The sequence below is a fragment of the Caretta caretta genome, chromosome 3, assembly GCF_965140235.1.
Source record: "Caretta caretta isolate rCarCar2 chromosome 3, rCarCar1.hap1, whole genome shotgun sequence".
Lineage (NCBI taxonomy): Eukaryota > Metazoa > Chordata > Testudines > Cheloniidae > Caretta > Caretta caretta.
In genome coordinates, this window is record NC_134208.1 from 165,085,867 (window position 1) to 165,105,334 (window position 19,468).

General features: G+C 39.7%; 1 protein-coding gene across 16 annotated transcripts in view; it reads left to right on the forward strand.

Moving 5' to 3' along the window:
• Window positions 1–19,468, forward strand: part of ESRRG (estrogen related receptor gamma) — a 480,311-nt gene that overhangs the window by 336,724 nt on the left and 124,119 nt on the right. For all 16 annotated transcript variants that reach the window (XM_048843176.2, XM_048843177.2, XM_048843184.2 and 13 more), the window contains one exon: window positions 151–267. In XM_048843176.2, coding sequence (XP_048699133.1) covers window positions 151–267 — 117 coding nt within the window. The remainder of the gene's footprint in view (window positions 1–150; window positions 268–19,468) is intronic.

Below are 19,468 nucleotides of genomic sequence, written 5' to 3' on the forward strand. Positions count from 1 at the left end.
TGGCCAGCCAGTAACAATTGCTTTTAATTGCATGCTTGTATTCTCCTAAATGAAATACACTAAGAATGTTATGATTTCTGTTCATATAGTGATGGTATTTGTCAGTTAACATTTCTCAGTGGCTTCTTTTTTCTGAAATCTGTACCACAGGTAACATAGAATACAGCTGCCCAGCAACAAATGAATGTGAAATCACAAAGCGCAGACGCAAGTCCTGCCAAGCCTGCCGCTTCATGAAGTGTCTAAAAGTTGGCATGCTGAAAGAAGGTAAGGCTGATCTAGTCAGTACGTACCTTGTCGCCAAATACATGTAACAATTGCAGGTCAATCAGGAAAGACGAGAGATGGTAAGTGTTTTGACCCCCTATTGCAGAAAGAAACCTCAATATATACATGCCCTTCCTGACAGTCTGTTTTTAACTGCTTGACTGCTTGCTGAAGATTCCAGGTATATCCAGGTAAAACACATCTTCTCTGGTGTGGAATATATCAGGTACACCCTAACATTCCATCTGTTTCAATGGGCTGCTAGTAGCATAATCATCACAAAAAACCCTATCTGTTTCCATAAGATTGTTACCTTGTGAAGTTTCAAGCCTGTGTTCCCTCTCTTACTCTACACTGTTACTGGTACAACTACATTCTATTATTTTCTGTTTCCACATTGTAATGATTATTGATATCACTAGGAAAAGTGAAGGGATTGCTTCTCCTCTCACGGTATGCTGGTGTAAACCCAGAGTAACTCCACTGAAGCTACACTGGTGCAAAATTTGGGGTAAAGGAGACGAGAGTCAGACCCTGAATGTTAAACGCACACACAAGCTCTCACCCCTTGTCTTTAAAGTTTTTTTTTTTTTTTTTGGATGCATTAGCTACATCTCTTTTTCCAAATCAAGGCACTGAATCACTGGTAAATGTAGGAAAACATCTCCAAGAAACCATCCTGACAGGCCCAGGGCTTAATATACCCCAGTAACATCAATATAAAACTAACATAGCCCAGGGAGACTTGGGCCCTAAGCAACAGAAAAAATACATTCTTTACATGCCAGAAATCCTACCATCCTATCTATTGTCGATGTTTGAGGATGTCATTTTTTATGCATAGATTTTATTCACTGAATTTTGATTGCATTATAGCCATCGAGAGAGTAACAGAAAGTAAAACAATTTCATTGACTTCTGCGCTAAATAACAATTTAAAATAAATACAGTGAAATCTGTTCTAACAGTTGCATTCAATGGGTAATCCCCAGCATTAAGCAGCCACTTTAAAATATCTCCATACAATTTCCAATGCAATTTTGTTTGAACATAACTTTAAAATAGTCAGCTTTAATTGGTGACCGATTTTTACAAATTCCGTAGATAGTCTTTTAAAACAGGATTCAGTGTATAGTCATTCTGGTAATGTCTAAGAAGAATATAGAGCAATAGAGAGATGATGGAAAAATTGGCCTCCCACACACCTCCAGACATATTCTTATTGGATTATACTTACTAAGAATAAACCTTGTTCTGTGCAACTGCTTTGGCAGACGCTATGATCCTGTGAGCCAAATCCTGCTGTCCTTAGCTTCACTCAAGCAAAACTCCTGTCAAATTCAATGGGGATTTTGCCTCAGTAAAGACTGCAGGATTTGGCCCTCCATTCTGGTGCGGCTAGGGTTTCCTTGTGTGTAGAAAACCTGATTTGTTTCAGCCACTAATAGCCATTGCGCAAAGGCCAAAATGGAAACTTTAGACAATCTGGACAATGAAAGGAACACCTGGTAATGACAGCTTTTGAAATAGACTGTGCTGCTTAACACCTTTGTCAATAGGGAAAAAAAGGCCTTGTATTACTAATAATTTAAAATACAGGCATATTGAGGAACTTGTTCTTAATAGGAGGGCATGGAAAGACACTACTAAGTATTCAGATGGGTGAACTGATTTATGATTTGATTTTTAAATGTGAGGTGCACAATTACATATGCATAAATATTTGTAATTGCATTCATAGTTTGTGTGTGCAACTATTGTGCCTGCATGTGCAAATCAGGAAATTGCTTCTGAAAATGGCTAATTACGTTCAGTTTCCCAGTCTGCATGTGCAATCACAGTGAGCGTGCACACAGTTGAAGTACAGATTTGTTCACCTGTTTTTCTTGCACAGTAGTTGTGTTTCTACCATGCTTAAAAATCAGTCCCTTAAATTACACTACCAATATTTCAAAATAAAAATTGCCTTGATCAGAGTAATGAATGCCATGTGATGATGTCAAAGGGATATTATTGGCCAGTTTCTGCTTTCAGTTCTGTTCACTTGTATTAGCAGTAAGTGTAACCAATACCAGTATCATGGGAACAGAATCAGGCTCATTTGTTTTTACCAAACTGCAGCTCAGTTTGTCAACACTTTATTGTGCCTAATTTTTTAGTAAAAGAGTGTTGTTTTTTTTAAATCCTCTGTTTCATAGAAACGCTACCTGAATCTCCACTGCCTTTTCCCGCCTTGTGGTCAACTATATTTATTCAAAATAGGTGTAAAGTTTACTATTCCAATTTGGTGTAAGTTACTATGCAGGTACAGACAGGGCAGTAGAGAATCAAGAGAAATATTACTGTCGACCGGCCAAAATTTGACTTACCTCCCAAAGTGCATTTTTTAAAGTATTCCCCTGATTATAAAGCAACAATCAGCTCCTCCCAAGTGAAGTCTACTACACTGTCAAATTTCCAAGCTCCTTTGCTGGACCACCCACTGATGAGAAGCCCAGTGTCCTTCCATTCCCTTTTGCTGCCTGCCTATGAGCACGCAGTTCTTTCTTGTGGAAGGGTTGGTCAGCAGACACACAGGGAATTTTGTTTGTTTTTAATTATTGAATGTAATGCTCCTGAGAAGAGCTAGATTGACAGTATAAGAGACTGAAATCTTCTTTCCACAAAATAGGTATAAAGCACAGGCAGTGTGGTTGCACCGTCCGATCCCTGCACTTGTGGCTCAGCCATGCCCGAGAGGGATGACTTCTAGGGAGCAGAAGGAAAGTTCAGTTTCTTTGCCCCACTTGGTGGCCGTCTTTGGCATTTGGAACCAGACTGATACGTAGCATGCTGTTGGAGCTTTGTTTTTAAGAGAGAGATTGTTTTTAACTACTTAGAAAACATTTGGGGATGAGCTTTTGCTTCGTATGGATTAAATTGTGGATTTGTTAGTCTGGACAGCGTCCTTTATGTAAAAATTTTAAAGATAGATAATAATATTTTGTTTCCTTTAGGTTAGATATATGCAGCTGATTCCTACTATCTTCCCAGCACCCAGAGAAAATTAGATACAGGGACAAATGTATCCTTGGTATAACTCCATTGGTTAGAATGGAGTTACAGCAGGAATGAATTTGGCCCCCTATGTCTTAAACATGTCTTTATGTATAGACAAGAATTTCAGTCCCATGCAGCATGTCAGAGATCATGCTGCAGTAAATCTATTCAAATGTAAACCTGTTCAATTCAATTACCAGTCTATAATAAAATTTTCTGCTACAGCCTCCACGTTGGTCACAGCAGTCTCTACCTGCTGATGGCACAGCATGCCTGGAAATTGACAGCCTAAATCTATTTACTAAAAAATTTAGTTGCAGACCCTGAAATAAAATCAAGTTTCAACAGCTTTGATAGGAACATCATATTCTTTACAGGAACTTCTGCACAACTGCCAATGTGTGTGATAGAAATCTGCACCAGAGTGTTGGCAAGCTTTTCTTTCTAGAACTTTTCTTGAAATAACTCTCCCTGTACATAATCAGAAATTACATATATATCAGTCCCTTCATTTCTTTTCACAGCTTGGGAAGCTTATTTAATTTTATGATGTTGTCACTTTGTGTCATCAGCTTTGATGACAGCTGGCTAGAGGCGTCAACTTGTCCTTTGTCTTTGAGAAGCAGGTTTACCCACTCCCCAGACTTGTCTGGTAAACACACTTCAGTCGTGATTTCAGCTTATGTTCATAACTTTTACATATAATGTTGCTACGTGCATTTCACCATGATATTATTGACCAGCAAGTTATTAGTTTTCAAATGATACCTTTCAAGGCATATTTTGTACAAAGATTATTACAATAGTGCATAGGGTATGAATACAGGAGCACATTCCGTTGCGGATGGGCAATGCTCTTTGAACAGGAGGGTAAGGAAGCAGAGGGTCCATATACTCTTCATCCACTACATGTACCTGTGCATAAGTAGCCATAATCTGAACCTAAAAATTTAGGCCCAACATTTATCTACCCAGATTCAAGGGGCCACGTGGTTTAGTTGAGAAATTTCTCCTCAGTGTGAACAGCATATAATCAAGATCGCAGTCCCTCTTGGGAGCTTAATTTTTTTCCATATATGTTCCACTAACATTAGAGTCCTAGATTTATAGACTTTAGGGACCATCATGATAATCTCCTCTGACCTCCTACTAGGGTTGCCAACCCTCCAGATTATGTCATGTGATTAAATCTCCAGGAATACATCCAACCAAAATTGGCAATGCTACCTCCTGCACATTGCTGGCTACAGAACCTTGTCCACCCAATCCTGTAATAGACCTATAACCTCTAGCTGAGTTACTGAAGTCCTCAAATCTTGATTTAAATACTTCAAATTACAGAGAATCCACTATTTACTCTAGTTTAAACCTGCAAGTGACCCCTGCTCCATGCTGCAGGGGAAGAGGAATACTCCCCAGGGTTTCTGCCAATATGACCTAGGGGAAAATTCCTTCTTGACTGCAAATATGATGGTCAGTTGGACCCTGAACATTTCAGCAAGAGCCAACAGCTAGACACCTGGGAAGGTATTCTTTACAGTAACTCAGAGCCCTCCACATCTAGTGTTCCAGCCCCATTCGTTGGGGATGTTTGCTACTAGCGATCGCAGATCAGCTACATGCCATTCTAGGCAGTCTTATCATACCATCCCCTCCATAAACTTATCAAGCTCAGTCTTGAAGCCAGTTAATTTTTTGCCCCCACTGCTCCTCTTGGAAGGCTGTTCCAGAACTTCTCTCTTCTGATGGTTAGAAATCTTTGTCTAATTTCAAACCTAAACTTGTTGATGGCCAGTTTATATCCATTTGTTCTTGTGTCAACATTGGCGCTTAACTTAAATAACTCCTCTCCCTCCCTGGTATTTATCCCTCTAATTTATTTATAGTGAGCAATAATATCTCCCCTCAGCCTTTTTTTGGTTAGGCTAAATGAGACAAGCTCTTTGAGTCTCCTTTCAGAAGGTAGGTTTTCCATTCTTCGCATCATCCTAGTAGCCCTTCTCTGCCCCTGTTCCAGTTTAAATTCATCTTTCTTAAACATGGGAGACCAGAACTGCACACAATATTCCAAAAGAGATGTCACTAGTGCCTTATAGGATGGTACTAACATTTCCCTGTCTCTACTGGAAATACCTCGCCTGATGCATCCTAGGATTGCATTAGCCTTTTTCATCACCTCATCACATTAACAGCTCATAGTCATCATGTGATCAACCAATACACCCAAGTCTTTCTCCTCCTATGTCTCTTCCAACTGATATGTCCGCAGCTTATAGCAAAAATTCTTGTTGTTGGTCCCTAAGTGCGTGACTTTGCACTATTAAATTTCATCCAGTTTCTCATTACTCAAGTTTTCAAGGTTGTCCAGGTCTTCTTGTATGATATTCAGGTCCTCCTCTGTATTGGCAATGTCTCCCAACTTTATTTGTGCATACTCACTTTTTGTGCCAAGGTCATTAATAAAAATGTTAAAAAAGATTGGTCTGAAGACTGACCCTGAGGAATTCCACTAGTAACCTCCCTCCAGCCTGACAGTTCACCTTTCAGTATGACCTGTTGTAGTCTCCCCTTTAACCAGTTCTTTATCCATCTTTCAAGTCTCATATTAATCCTCATCTTCTCCAATTTAACTAATCATTTCTTCTGTGGAACTGTATCAAAATACCTTGCTGAAATCCAGGTACATTAGATCTCCTGCATTTGCTTTGTCTAAAAAAAAAACAGTTATCTTCTCAATGAAAGAGAAGATCAGGCATGATCTACCTTTTGTAAAACCACATTGTGTTTTATCCCAATTATCCCATTGAAGGGTTAACTAAATGATAAGGAACTTTAATCTACATGACAGATATCTGGTTTTAGTATTTACCTTTACCTTTCCAGGTAATGGTTTTTAATAGCACAAAAGAAACTAACTTTACACAGAGGGCCAGTAACTGCGGTCCATATAGTGTTTTAATTTTGAATTTCTGGGTCTTGAAAAGTTAATTATTCAAAGACCACTGTGAAATACAGTTTTTTTTTTGTTTTTCCTGATGTAAATGAAAAAGTTTGTTGAAGTGAGTGTGTGTTGCAGTGGTGGTTAGATTGGTCAGATTCATAACAGATGAAAGGGCATAATGACTCTCAAATAACCTGGGAATATTTAAGAGGACACCATAACTTAAAAATCATAGTCCTGTTTAAAATTTATTGCCTATCATTGTAAGCAATACCTAAGATTACTAGAACAGAAAAATAAAAATTATTTTGTCAATCTTTTTAGAAATTTTGTTATTGTATACATTTTACAGCACTTTGTGTTTAGCCTGTTTCCCTGTTTTATAGTCAGTCAGTTAGGCCCAATATTGCGAACACTTCCACATGTGCTTAACTATAAGCAGGTGAGTAGTCCTGTTGATGCAATGGGACTATTCACATGAATAAAGTTAAGCATCTGCTCGTTTGCAAGATCTGGTCCTTAGTCAGTTTTTGTTGTTGTTTGTGGTGCATCTTTCACACAGCAATAGGTAGGGAGAGAATTATTTAAAAAATAGAAATGTGTGATTGTAAAACCACATGAATTGATAGGGGTATTCATGGGCAGGTGTCAGACCTGAAACAGCTTTTAACTCATTTTTTGAAAATGACTGCCAGGTTTGGAATGATCTCTTTCAGACCTGTACTAGCTTTACAGTATACATTCCTTTGAACTTCATCCAAGAGAGTGGGGCTTTATAACTCTATGTATACAAGTTGCCACAAATGGCTAGAAGTCTCTCTTGTAGCCCTTGTATGAAGTTGGCTAACTGTAAAGCTATGCTGCCCTCTGCTTACAGGCCATGCTCTGGTTTGCAATGTAACTCTATACAGCTCCGCAAAAAGGAACCTTCCATAGGGCTTGTCAACATGGGGAAATTACTGCATAGCTATTCTGGCATAATTCTGCAATAACTATTCCTAATAGTTCCCGATGTGGAAACCGTATTCTGGAATAATAGTGACAATAGTGACTCACAGGCTGGAGTATTCTGAAATATAGGGTCCACATAAGGGAGTTATTCTGAAATAGCTAAATTATACTGGAATAGCTATTCCAGAATAGCTATGCTAATCAGTTTTTTCCATGTAGACAAGGCCTCAGTCTCAGTTATGGCTCTACCTGCATAGGAACAAGGTTTAAAACTCTCATTAAGGAGTCAGGTGGATGGGTAAAGTGGAGCCTTATGTAGTTGTTGAGTATGTGAACAATAGTAAAGCCTTCTCTTGTTAGTGTTATGCTCTGCAGTACTTGTACAAACTCAGCACATGACAGGTAAAGACCAAAACTCTTCCTATATGTTCGTGATCTTTGGAGCGGTAATGTTTTGTTTAATTGTTTCTGAGTTTTTTTATGTCTGTTTTTAGTGGCTGGTCAGTGTCATTTGTTACCTGGGACTCTGATGTATATTCCCTAATTGGCTGACAGACCGTTGATTTATCATTTTATTTTTTTACCATGTAGGGACACAGAAGAAGTAGGTTTGATGCAAAATTGTTTTCGAGTTTTCCTTGTGAATGGCTGGTCGCTGCTAGTCAGTATCAACCGCTCTGTGACCAGTTAGAATGGAGAAGATGGCAGCATTTTAGCTTTTTCACTCTATTAAAACATGGAGGGACAGATCCTCACCTGGTGTAAATGAAAGTCAGTAGACCCACAATCAATTTACACCACTTGAAGATCTGATCCATTATTTTTAGCCTAATAATAAAGTCTGTTTACCAAGTGAAGGGTTATTGTTAAAATCTATTTCTTCCGCACTTCTCCCTGAAGAATTGAGAGGACTATTTAAATGCTAGAGAGCTAAAGCCTTTAGGAACTCATTTGCAACCAGTGCTATAGTAATTTGAGATGTTTATCATGAAGGATTTGTGGGTCCTCAATCTATGTGTAAACAGCCCATTATCCACCTGGTGACATGAGCAACCTACAGTTCAGGAACCGCCACTGTGCAGTCCTAGTCTCCTGTTTCTGAGTGTGCAGGTACTAGCATGGTCATCAGCCAGCCAACCTTCAAAAATAAATAGTAACTCTCTCTCCCAGCTGTGGACTGGCAATGCAGAAACCATACTCAGAAAAAAAATCTCTCTCCAAGATAGTGTTAGACTGCTGCGCTCACACATTTCCCAGAGTGGCTCTAAGATACAGTGTCACTTACAGTTTCTCACTTATTAGTTTGTAGTAGCCTATCCAAAAGTGAGTACTCCCTTAAAAATTTACATTACCCTGTCTGTAGGCAGTGTCATGGCAGCAGCCAGGAATCCATCTGCTGCATGGATCAAGGACTTCAGAAATTATTTGTATAGGGTTGCTTCCTTTGCTCCTGGCTTAGATATATTCTTGGAAGTTTGTGCATTTCCCTCAGATGTCCAGTTGAGGTCACAGAGTTGTAGCAAGCTAGAAAATTGTAGTTGTTATGTAAACTCTTTTCTAGCATATGTTAGCATTCACAGCTGCTAAAGTATGAGGCCATAAATATTTTTGGGTCACAAGCCTTCGGGAATTTCATTCTTTCAAAAAGCACAAAACAAGAAAACAACAACAAGCTTTTTAGGGAAAGATCTAACATTCTGACCATAAATTGTTGAACTCAATACAGGTATTACTGGGTGAATTTTTCTGGCTTGTGTTATGCAGGAGGTCAGATTAGATGATCATAATAGTCCCTTCTGGCCTTAAAAATATTTGAAAATGAGACTAGACAGTATGTATTTAGGCTCATGCAAATAGGTGCATAGCATCAGCTAGAAATAGATTAAGGCATGCCCTCAATAGCTAATAAATAAAACTAAGTAACCACCTTTATAACTAAAAATGTGTTATCACCAGAAAAAGCCTGCTTACTAAAATTCTTCCTCACAACATTTCCTTTGAACAGACCTGTGCATAAGATATTGCCAAGCTAAATTTCTTTCACAAGTCTAATACCATTAGTCTGCCAAGTAGAAAATAGATATTATTGTGAGGGAAGTTTTAGTTTCTACTGCCTTCAAAAATTAGAACAAAGGGAAGAGGAAAGCTTTAATGATATTCAAGGAAATACGTCTGTACTGGATGACAGTTAATAAAACTGCATTGACCTCAGAGATATTTCTTGTGCTCTCTCTTGCAATATTATACTTAAGGAGTTTCTTCTTTAATGCAGGGTATTAAACGAAGCTCCTGTGTTGTAATATCAAGATATGACACTGTGCATCTTCTGTTTGAGTCTCTTCTTGATATTAAAACTTTTCCATGTTTTTAATGTGTTGTAAAGGGTTTGATGTCTAGTGCAGATATTGCATTGGAGACTGCTTGTTTACCTGGGCTTCGGTTTTAATGCAGTGATACTCAGACTGAGACTCACAAGCGGCAAGTGTCTCCTGCAGCTCTTTGCAGCACATGATATTAAAACATTGTGTGGTTAATAATTAAATCAATCTAAGTTGTTAACCAATCAGGATGTTTTTACTATGTTATTAACCAATTGTAGTTGATAAAATAATAATACTTGGTAAGTCATTTTGCTGTGAGAATTACATATAATATAGTAAATGAAACAATGAATTCACACTACTGTGATTCTTTTAGGTAATGTTGGTTGCTAATTTGGCTCCTGAAACCTCTCTGGCCACTCAGTAACAGATTTAAAGGCGACTATTTTGTAACAGAAAAGCTTCAAAAACAGACTCCAACGAGAAACTGCTGAGCTTGAATTAATATGCAAACTAGATACCATTAACTTGGGTTTGAATAGAGACTGGGAGTGGCTGGGTCATTACACATATTGAATCCATTTCCCCATCTTAAGTATCCTCACACCTTCTTGTCAACTATCTAAATGGGCCATCTTGATTATCACTACAAAAGTTTTTTTCTCCTGCTGATAATAACTCATCTTAATTAATTAGCCTCTTACTCCACCTTTTCATGTTCTCTGTATGTATGTATATATACATCTTCTTACAATATGTTCCATTCTATGCATTCGATGAAGTGGGCTGTAGCCCATGAAAGCTTATGCTCAAATAAAAATGTTAGTCTCTAAGGTGCCACTCCTTTTTTTGAGATCTATCAATGGTTTCATGTATATACCAGGATCTGTTCAATCTCATTGGAAAAAATGGAAACCAAGTGCTAAATATTGTTGGAATTTTAAGCAGACCTCTTGCTTTCTAGCCAAAATGTGATGTCCAAATAAAGACACTCAAACTGAGAAGCTAATTTGTCTGTCCTAAAATGTGTCCCATGACCATCGCCCTACCTGTAAGTGATGGGTAAGGACAAACTGTTCTATTGCAGGTTTGTATTGCTGTTCAACTCACACAGCAAGCAGATGCTATTCATCCATGAAAGAAGAGACAAGTCCTTGCAAATATTATAACTGAGGACATTCCTTTCGGGTTTTGAAATGATGTAAATTTATATGCAAATTAGGTCCAGTGCTCAGGCTTCCGCAAAGTTGTTATTGTTGTCCTTGGAGTTGCAGAGTTTGGGCAGCCCTGATTTAGATCCCAATTCTTCAAAGTGCTGTGCATCTTCCATGAGGAGTTTCTCAGTCCTATTAGCTTCAGTGGGAGTGGAACTGAGGTGGCTTAGCACATCACAGGGTTGATTCCTTAGAACCCAATTTGACTCCTATTGAACTCAGTGTCAGTTTTTCCATTGACATTCATTGAGTGGGCCAGAAGTTTTAAATGACCATATGACATTTCATGTGCATATTGCTTTCCCATCAATGTGAGGGAGAATTCAATATGCATATGGAGAGCAATGCTGTTTATGGCCCTGAGTTTGGAAATCAGTTGCATTTACTGGAGTTATTTAAGTTTCAGAGTTTGTTGATTAGGCGTTTTTAAGTGTTAGCTTCTGGAGTTTTGGGGCCAGAGCTACTGCTGGCACAAGCAGGCACAGCTCCACTGGAATTATATACAATGGGTCCGAGCCACTGGAATCAATGGCAGAATTCCCAATGAAGCTAATGGTTGCAGATTCGGGCCCTCTGTCACCAGCAGTGAAGGTGGCACATAATTGATTCCGTGTGTTGTTTTCTTCTTAATAAGATAAAATGTGAGAAATTTTGTATGGAATTAATAACTTCCAGTGAAGGCAAACACAAATCATAATTAACGCTCCCACACACTGTAGTTCTCCTTGTGGTAACTGCTTACACTGCAGTCCCACTACTTCCCTGGAATTAGAAGGAACAACATCTGTAGATTCACAGGCCTGCTCAAATTGGAATACCATTAAAAGTTAATCACTTTTTTTTAGAATGAAAAAAATTTAGCCCAATCACAGGCTTTTACCTGAACAGTCCCATTTGTCATTTTTTTCCTTCTGAACCTTAAATGAGAAACCAGCATTTGTCTAATTTACTGAAAATTATTATTCTCTTTTTTTAAATATTCAATGGATTTAGCCTAAGGAGAAAAAACTGAGAACATTTGCTTATGCACTGGAAATACTGAGACAGCAGTGTGAGTGATATGGGGAGGTTGAGACAAGCCTGAAGGATGTAGGACTGTGTTTGTTATGGCATCTTTTCCCATGAGCCCTCAGACAAATGGCTGCCCTTTGTTTTTGCTCCCTTCCACCCATCACACATATATCAATATGGCACTACCATTTGTTGCAAAATGTTTGAATTTTACATAAAAGGGTCCTGCTCTACATTTGAATAAGAGTCATTTTGTAAAATGTTTCACCAGTTTTATTTTTGTTCCTTATTCTTTTCCATTTATGTTATGCAGATATCTGTACAATTCCTGCTCAAGGGGAGTAGGATTAGCATCCTGTGTATAGTATACTGAATAGTTTTGGCACTGAAGCATGTGCAGCCTCTAAGCATAAAATGCTACTCTTGAGCCACATCGTTTCTCAGATTTTACCCAACCCTTACTCTGGAAAGACTCTCATCAACTCAATAAGAGTTTTGCCCGGATAAAAGCTGAATAAGGACTACAGAATTTGGCCCAGAATTATAAGGGGTGAAGCGCTGCTATAGGAAATGAAATAAGTGCCAATGAGTACTTCCCGCATGGTACATGTACAGGCAAAACTTTGTTGTTTGGAGTGGGATTGGCACCAGTTTTGTTGGAATTTCAGGAACTCCGCCTGACCTCTTCAGTCTATCAAAGCAGCCAGGGTATCAAGAAACACTAAAATTACAAGCTGTAAATATCACATGTGATCTCATATGGTGCTATCCCTCAAGTATTCCATGGTTATAAATCTCTGCCTTTCTTCAGAAAGAGTTCCAAAAAACGTTTCACTGGGCTATTGATATAACTAAGCTGCACCCCCTCCTATCTAGCCAATTGACCTTTGTTTAGCTGCGAGGGTTTCTGCCAGGGTGAAGCATCTGTCAGTCCCACTCTCTGGGTCACTGTCTCAGGCCAGATAATAATTTCATTTGCAGTTTGTATCATGACTTTCATGGTTGAGAGTCAACAGACTTAAGTCTGAGCTACATTCACAAAATGTATTCTATGCCTGTGCACTTTTAGTTTGTTAGTTTTCACAGTGGTGACTAATTAGTACCAGAAAGAATGTTTATGTGCCAGGTATACAAAAACAGAGCACAGCTAATAAATGATGGCAAAGTAAAAGCTGTGGTAATGCAATTTGAAATCTGTTGCTTTGCTAATGCAGAATATGTCTTTTAATCACTACAAATGGAAGGGCTTGGTTATATTTTTGAGTCCAGAAAATCTATCACAAGGTCCACCAAGCTTTTAATCCTAAAAAAAGCTAAAATTACTGATGCTTTAACCTATATTCACATGCAAACTGACCATTGAGGGCATGATGGTTCTTATTCTTAGCATAATATTTAGCATTTTCCCACTTTGTTCTTCCAAAAATCTTTCCTGCTCCAACGTGCTGTAATGGAGTTAAACGGCTAGACTCTATTTTTAGTCCTTTGAAGTCTCTATTTATAGTTCTCAGATGTTGCCAGATATATGCCAACTCTCATTTTAATACACCCTGGCATACTTTAATGCAACAGGTCTAAGGTCAGTAGTTCTGCTCTTTGCACCCGAAGTTAGAGTTGGAGAATGCCACCACAATCCACAGAGTTAATACATTTATTTAAAAGAAACCTACATGCTAAAATTCTTGGTGCACTTCCACCCCACTAAAAACATACAAACAGAGAGTAAAGTGTTAGTGGTGGCTCCTGTCTGTCTTCTACTCCGGGGTGGCCAGCCTGTGGCTCCGGAGCGACATGCGGCTCTTCAGAAGTTAATATGCGGCTCCTTGTATTGGCACCGACTCCGGGGCTGGAGCTAAAGGCGCCAACTTTCCAAAGTGCTGGGAGGGGGTGCTCACTGCTCAACCCCTGGCTCTGCCACAGGCCGTGTCCCCACTCCACCCCTTCCCGTCCTCTCCGTGCCCTCGGTCCTCCCCTTCCCCCCCAGAGCCTTCTGCACGCCACAAAACAGCTGATCTGGAGGTGCGGGGAGGGAGATGGAGGGCTGTTCGGGTGAGCGGGAGGTGCCGGGGGTGAGGGAGCAGATGTGGGGCTGCTGACATATTACTGTGGCTCTTTGGCAATGTACATTGGTAAATTCTGACTCCTTCTCAGGCTCAGGTTGGCCACTCCTGTTCTACTCTTTTTCCTCCTCTCCAGACCTAGGCAAGAGCCAGTCTATAATTCTGTAAAAGGGCGGTGCTCCAGCAAACATCTCTATAAAGTTTAGTTTGAGTAAAAACTATAATTCTTGAGAATTCTTCCAGAACTTCCCCATAGGTTCCCACGGGGACTTGCGATACTAATAATTAATAGGAAACTCTACTGTAGTTCTTTAGCACATCCGCACTCCCCTTTCTCCTCTTATTCTCTTATTCCTTGTCATCTGTATGGATGGCCGACCATGGGGCTGTTATCCAAAGAAGGCTTTAGCAAAGGGGTGGGTCTTTGCATTTTGATCAGGCAAGAGATCAATCTGACCTCCTCTGGCAGGGAGCTCTGCTGCCAGAGCCCCGCCTTTCCTGGTATTCTACAAAATCCATATAGGGATTACCACTTGGTCTAGTAAATCTCATTTGCATATGTCATAAACTCTGTGTCATGCCTGGGTCACAGGCACCGAAGAGGTCATAGTGTGACTCTGACCCCAACAAAGTACCAGAGTGCATGAAGTCTGAAGATGGGAGCACGTTTATCATACGCTACCAGAATTGTTGACCTGCTGGATGAAGATGGAATATTAGCAGTGGTAGGAAGCAGTACTAGGAGGCAAAAAAAACCAACAACCAAAACATAGCTTCGCTACAGTGTGGAAATACTTATCCAAAACATTTTAAAATGTTACTCTTGGTTCCGGGTTTCAGCCGATTCTTATTTATTATTCTGATCCGTCTCTGTCCCTCCCTTTATTGAAGCACTCACACTTTTAGCTGCAAGAAATGTTAAACAAGACTAAATATTGAACAAAGAAAGTGAATGTGTTTCTAGAACATATAAATACAAATGTGTTTTTAAAAAAATCAGTGTAGATGCATTGGCCTTTGCCAACTCTTATTGAAAGATGTATCTGGAAAGTTTCCCAGATTATACACCAACCCTCTAATTTACAACTCAGATGGAGGATAAGGTAGGCTAGGGAAGATGTGACTATGACTACATTTATTCACAGGAGGGACCATACTCCCTTTCTCCTGAATTGCACCCAGAAGCATCCCCACTAAAAACAAACACCTGGCTGTGTAAGAAACAAATACAAGCACCTGTAAGCCTGATATACACAGCTGTAGGCATTGCTGATGCCGCTCCCTCTGCAAAGTGTACCTCATGTCAATTGTTTGATCTCAGGTGGGATGCATGGGATCCATAGGACAGAATGCAAATCCGCAGCACATTTAAAATGACTTGAGTTTCTTTTCACTTCTTCCTTTATCTTCTCTCCCTTTTATGCTTTTTGTTTTGTTCTTTCCCCCCCTTCATGCTATAGCTGTGGCATGGAACACTGATGAGAAAATACTTAGTGCAAACACCAGTCCTGTAGGCAGTCTTTCTTTTTCTTGCCACAGTGGGAGAAAGAGGCATTAATTTCTTAGGCACCTGACATGCACTCTATGTGAGCAGTACTGCGCTATTCAGGCTGGATGACTCTATTTCCTCCTGGGCATCCTGGTTTTTGCTGAGGATACCCAGGTAGTTGAGATAGTTCAGTAACAGCTCGTCTCTAATTAAAATACTTGTTATGAAGGGTTCTTAAACACAGCTGCTTAATGAAGTTAGAAAAAGCATTTGGATGCAGAGTGTGAAGGCTTCAAATGTTGGCGTTTCTCTCTAGGGAGAATTGTTCAGTCAGAAGGCATTTTGAATTGCTAGCAATCCATTCCATTTTGGTCCCATTTGTTTCCTTTAATTTCCTGCCTTTTTAATGCTGGTCAGCTGAAATAAGCCCTCTTTCTCTCTTCCTCTCCCTCCCCCTTTCCTTCACGGAATGGACTGTGACACGTGCCTGCAAAGTGGCTTCTTGGGAATTTGCAAGTCTTTGAATGCATTATCTGATTAAAGGGATGCATGTGTCTTTAATTCTCATCTTCAGTTCCACCTTTGACCCCATCTGTTAAAGTGGAGAGGAGTTGAGAGTCAGCAAAGTCCCATATTCAACCTAGATAAACTGAAGTGTGTAGATTCAGATGCTTTAACCCTTTTGGTGGCTCCAAAACCTACATGCCTAATTAAATCAGAGGTTCGATAGCAAAATGTGGCAAGCCTAGTCTCTGAAACAAGAGAATTGTTTGGTTCTTTTGAAATGATTAGCATGAACCAGTCTAATCCTGATTTCACCTTATATTAGGAAATCAAAGCAGCAAGGAGTATTTAGCATCAATAGCTATAAATGGTTGTAATTATTTCTTAAAGGATAGCTTAAAGAACGGGAGTGGGAGTCCAGAACCCTGGGTTCTACTTCACAGGCTTCTGGAGCATGATCAACTAAATTGTGTGTTTATAAATCCTTGTGTAATTCTGGGTTGGATTTTCAAAAGCCACTGACTTTCAGTGAGTCTTGTGCTCTTATGTCATTTAGGTTTAGAAAATCCTGTCTTCCAAGTCTAATTTGTGCATGTAGTTACCACTACTGCATTTATATAGCTGATCACTTGTGAGCACAAACTGCCCTATGTGCACATTAAATTGCAGTAAAAATTTGCACAAATTAGATGAACATTTGTATGCTAATGTATATGCATATGGTGTAGGAACACAGGTCTGAGGCCTAATTTATTATTTGTGAAGCAATTTAAGAACATTGCCCAGATGGTGCCATAGAAGTGCAAAGTATTATTAAAGTGGTGTTGTTATGCTAGTGAATATTGCAGAAGGGAATATGACTGTAGCTTTTTTTGCTAATAGTATGTATTTACAATAGGAAGATGTTGTTGAAGCACTAAATGTTTCTGGAAAATGCTTAACATAACTGACTAGAATACCCCTTTGTGTTCGGCACTTTGGGGCATTTTTAGATCTCATCCAATCATTTAACTTTCACTTTTTTAACATTTAGCAAATCATTGGAAGTACTGTCACTATCCCATACCAGTTACCATTTTTCAAATGACGAGAGCCAAATTGTACCCCCCCTTACATCCGTTCAACTCCATTGCCACTCACGAGTGCAGAATTTGTCCCCTAATTTCGCTTTTATTTTTAAAACTAGTGTATGCATATGCAAAGAGATACATGCAACATTGAACTGTAACTAGAAAAAATACATATAGATAAATAGCACATGGATAGACTGTTGGTATATCTGTTGTAAATAGGATCTGGCTGTGCTGGAATCTAGGCAATATGAGTTCAATACTAAAGTGTTCAGGTTGCACCTGAGTTAGCCGGAGCCTGCCAGTCTCTGCAAGCCCACTGAGAGCATCTGTCTCGCCACCACCTTTCTCATGCTGTGTCCTCCGCAGGCTCTCTCATTCTTCTGACTATGAGCATAAATCATCCACCTGTCAGGAGCTCTTGCTGCCTGGATTATGCAATGTAGCTTTCATTTGAAGATGGTGTGAGCAAAAGATTGCCGCAAACGGTTTGCATTCATTTTAATGCCACTCCAGCATTTCCTTAGCTTTAATGAGGGATCGGGGTGGTGACGACTCTCTGAGACAATGGAAGTCCTAGAGATCCCAGGCTTGCTTTGTATATTGTATGGCCTAGTTTAGATTTCTTTTTTTCCCCCTTCTTTGCAAAGAAATGAATGGCTTGAAAATTCAGGCAAAGAACTGGTGGTGCACAATGCCAGCTGTCCACAGTGCTGTTTATTGGCCTTATACTACTTCCCCCCAGCTGAGCAATGAAGAATTTAAAAATCAGTCATGTTTAATGTTGATTGTCCATTTATGCTGTGTCTAACGCTGTGTAATATCAAGCTTTTTGTCTTCACTTATGTTTAGTTTAAAATCACAACCTTTGCAATTTGCTTAGTCACAGATATATTTGGTTACTGCTATACTGCTGACAAGCATAGAATAACATGCTGTACCTTCCTAAGTTAAAGTGTGTGTTTGTGTGTGTATAAAAAAAACTGAGAACCACAACACTTTACCTTGTAATGAAAGCTCCCCTAAGAGTGGTTTTTCTTTGCCCTTTGGTTTTATCAATCCCATCTACATTGTCTGTCTGCATCTAACCCAGGCCAGCACCCACTAGAGGCACCCAACACCTTGCAGGAATGCCCTTTAGTTTATAGGCTTCTTGGGGGCATTGACCTTGTCTTCTTATTAGTCTGCAAAGCAACAGACGTTATATAAATAAATAATAGCAACACATAGACATTATATTAAATCATAATTACAAATGATTAGTAGACTCCAGAGGAAATCCCAGTGTTTACTTTCTGCTGTATACTGAGCATCCCGAGTTTTTATGAACATGGCAGGGCATTAACACTAGAACTGGCAATTGAATGAGGTATATTAAATACAATATGGATTGATAATACTTTTTCACTTGCTGAATAAAGCACCTTAAATGAGTTTCTCAAAGTGCTTTATAAACTATAATGATTGATTTATGTAAGTCTGAGAGCCCTCCTGTGAAGTAGGAGTAGCATTCCCATTTTACAGCTGGGTAACTGGAGACAAAGAACAACTGGGGGCAGGTCTGCACCACCACTTAAGTTGATCTAATTTATGTTATTGAGGGGTATGAAAAGGGCGCCCTGAGCAATGTGACCTAAGCTCTGTTAACACCAGCTCTAGGTCAGCGGGAGACGCTCTCCCGCCAACATAGCTTCCGCCTCTCGCGGAGGTGGAGTAATCATGCCGATGGGCGAGTGCTTTCCCGTCGGCGTGGAGCATTTTCACCAGATGCACTACAGTGGCACAGCTGTAGATGTACAGCTGCACCACACTTCTAGCGTAGCCCTGCCCTAAGGGACTTACCAAAAATCACATGTGGAGGCCGTGGCAGAGCTGGAAACAGAACTCAGGCAATGATGGATTTAACCCCTTCTGTTGTGCTGGTATATGATTCAAAAACCCTTTCCCACCTAGTCTATTCCACATAAGGGCAAGAGGTAAAAAAGAATGTTCCCTCACCATCCACTGCCAGCCCTTTAAGCTCCTTGGTTGTGGCACTGGATGCAAAAATACAAGAAGTATGCAGGGATTCACTTGGCTTGGTATCCAAATGATCAGAGACAGGGGTGCTGGAACAATTTGTATGGGGGTGCTGAAAGCCATTGAACCAAACTGTAAACCTGTATATAATAACAGGTTTCAGAGTAGCAGCCATGTTAGTCTGTATCCGCAAAAAGAAAAGGAGTACTTGTGGCACCTTAGAGACTAACAGATTCATCTGATGAAGTGAGCTGTAGCTCATGAAAGCTTATGCTCAAATAAATTTGTTAGTCTCTAAGGTGCCACAAGTACTCATTTTCTTTTTCCTGTATATAATGGAAACCACTTCAAACCAGGGGGTGCAGCAATCTAGCAAATTTAAAGCAAAAACTAAGCAACAGACATTGTTTATAAAAATTATATACATCTTTTTACTCTTTCTGTCTTTTGACAGCTAGATGTTACCTTTTGTTTACCCACTGTCCCAGTGCTTAGCCCATCCCGCTTAAAAGCCAGTGTGTCACTCAACATGGGAGTTCTAAATTCCAGCCACTGCCACCCTGCTCTAACCAGGAGTCCCCA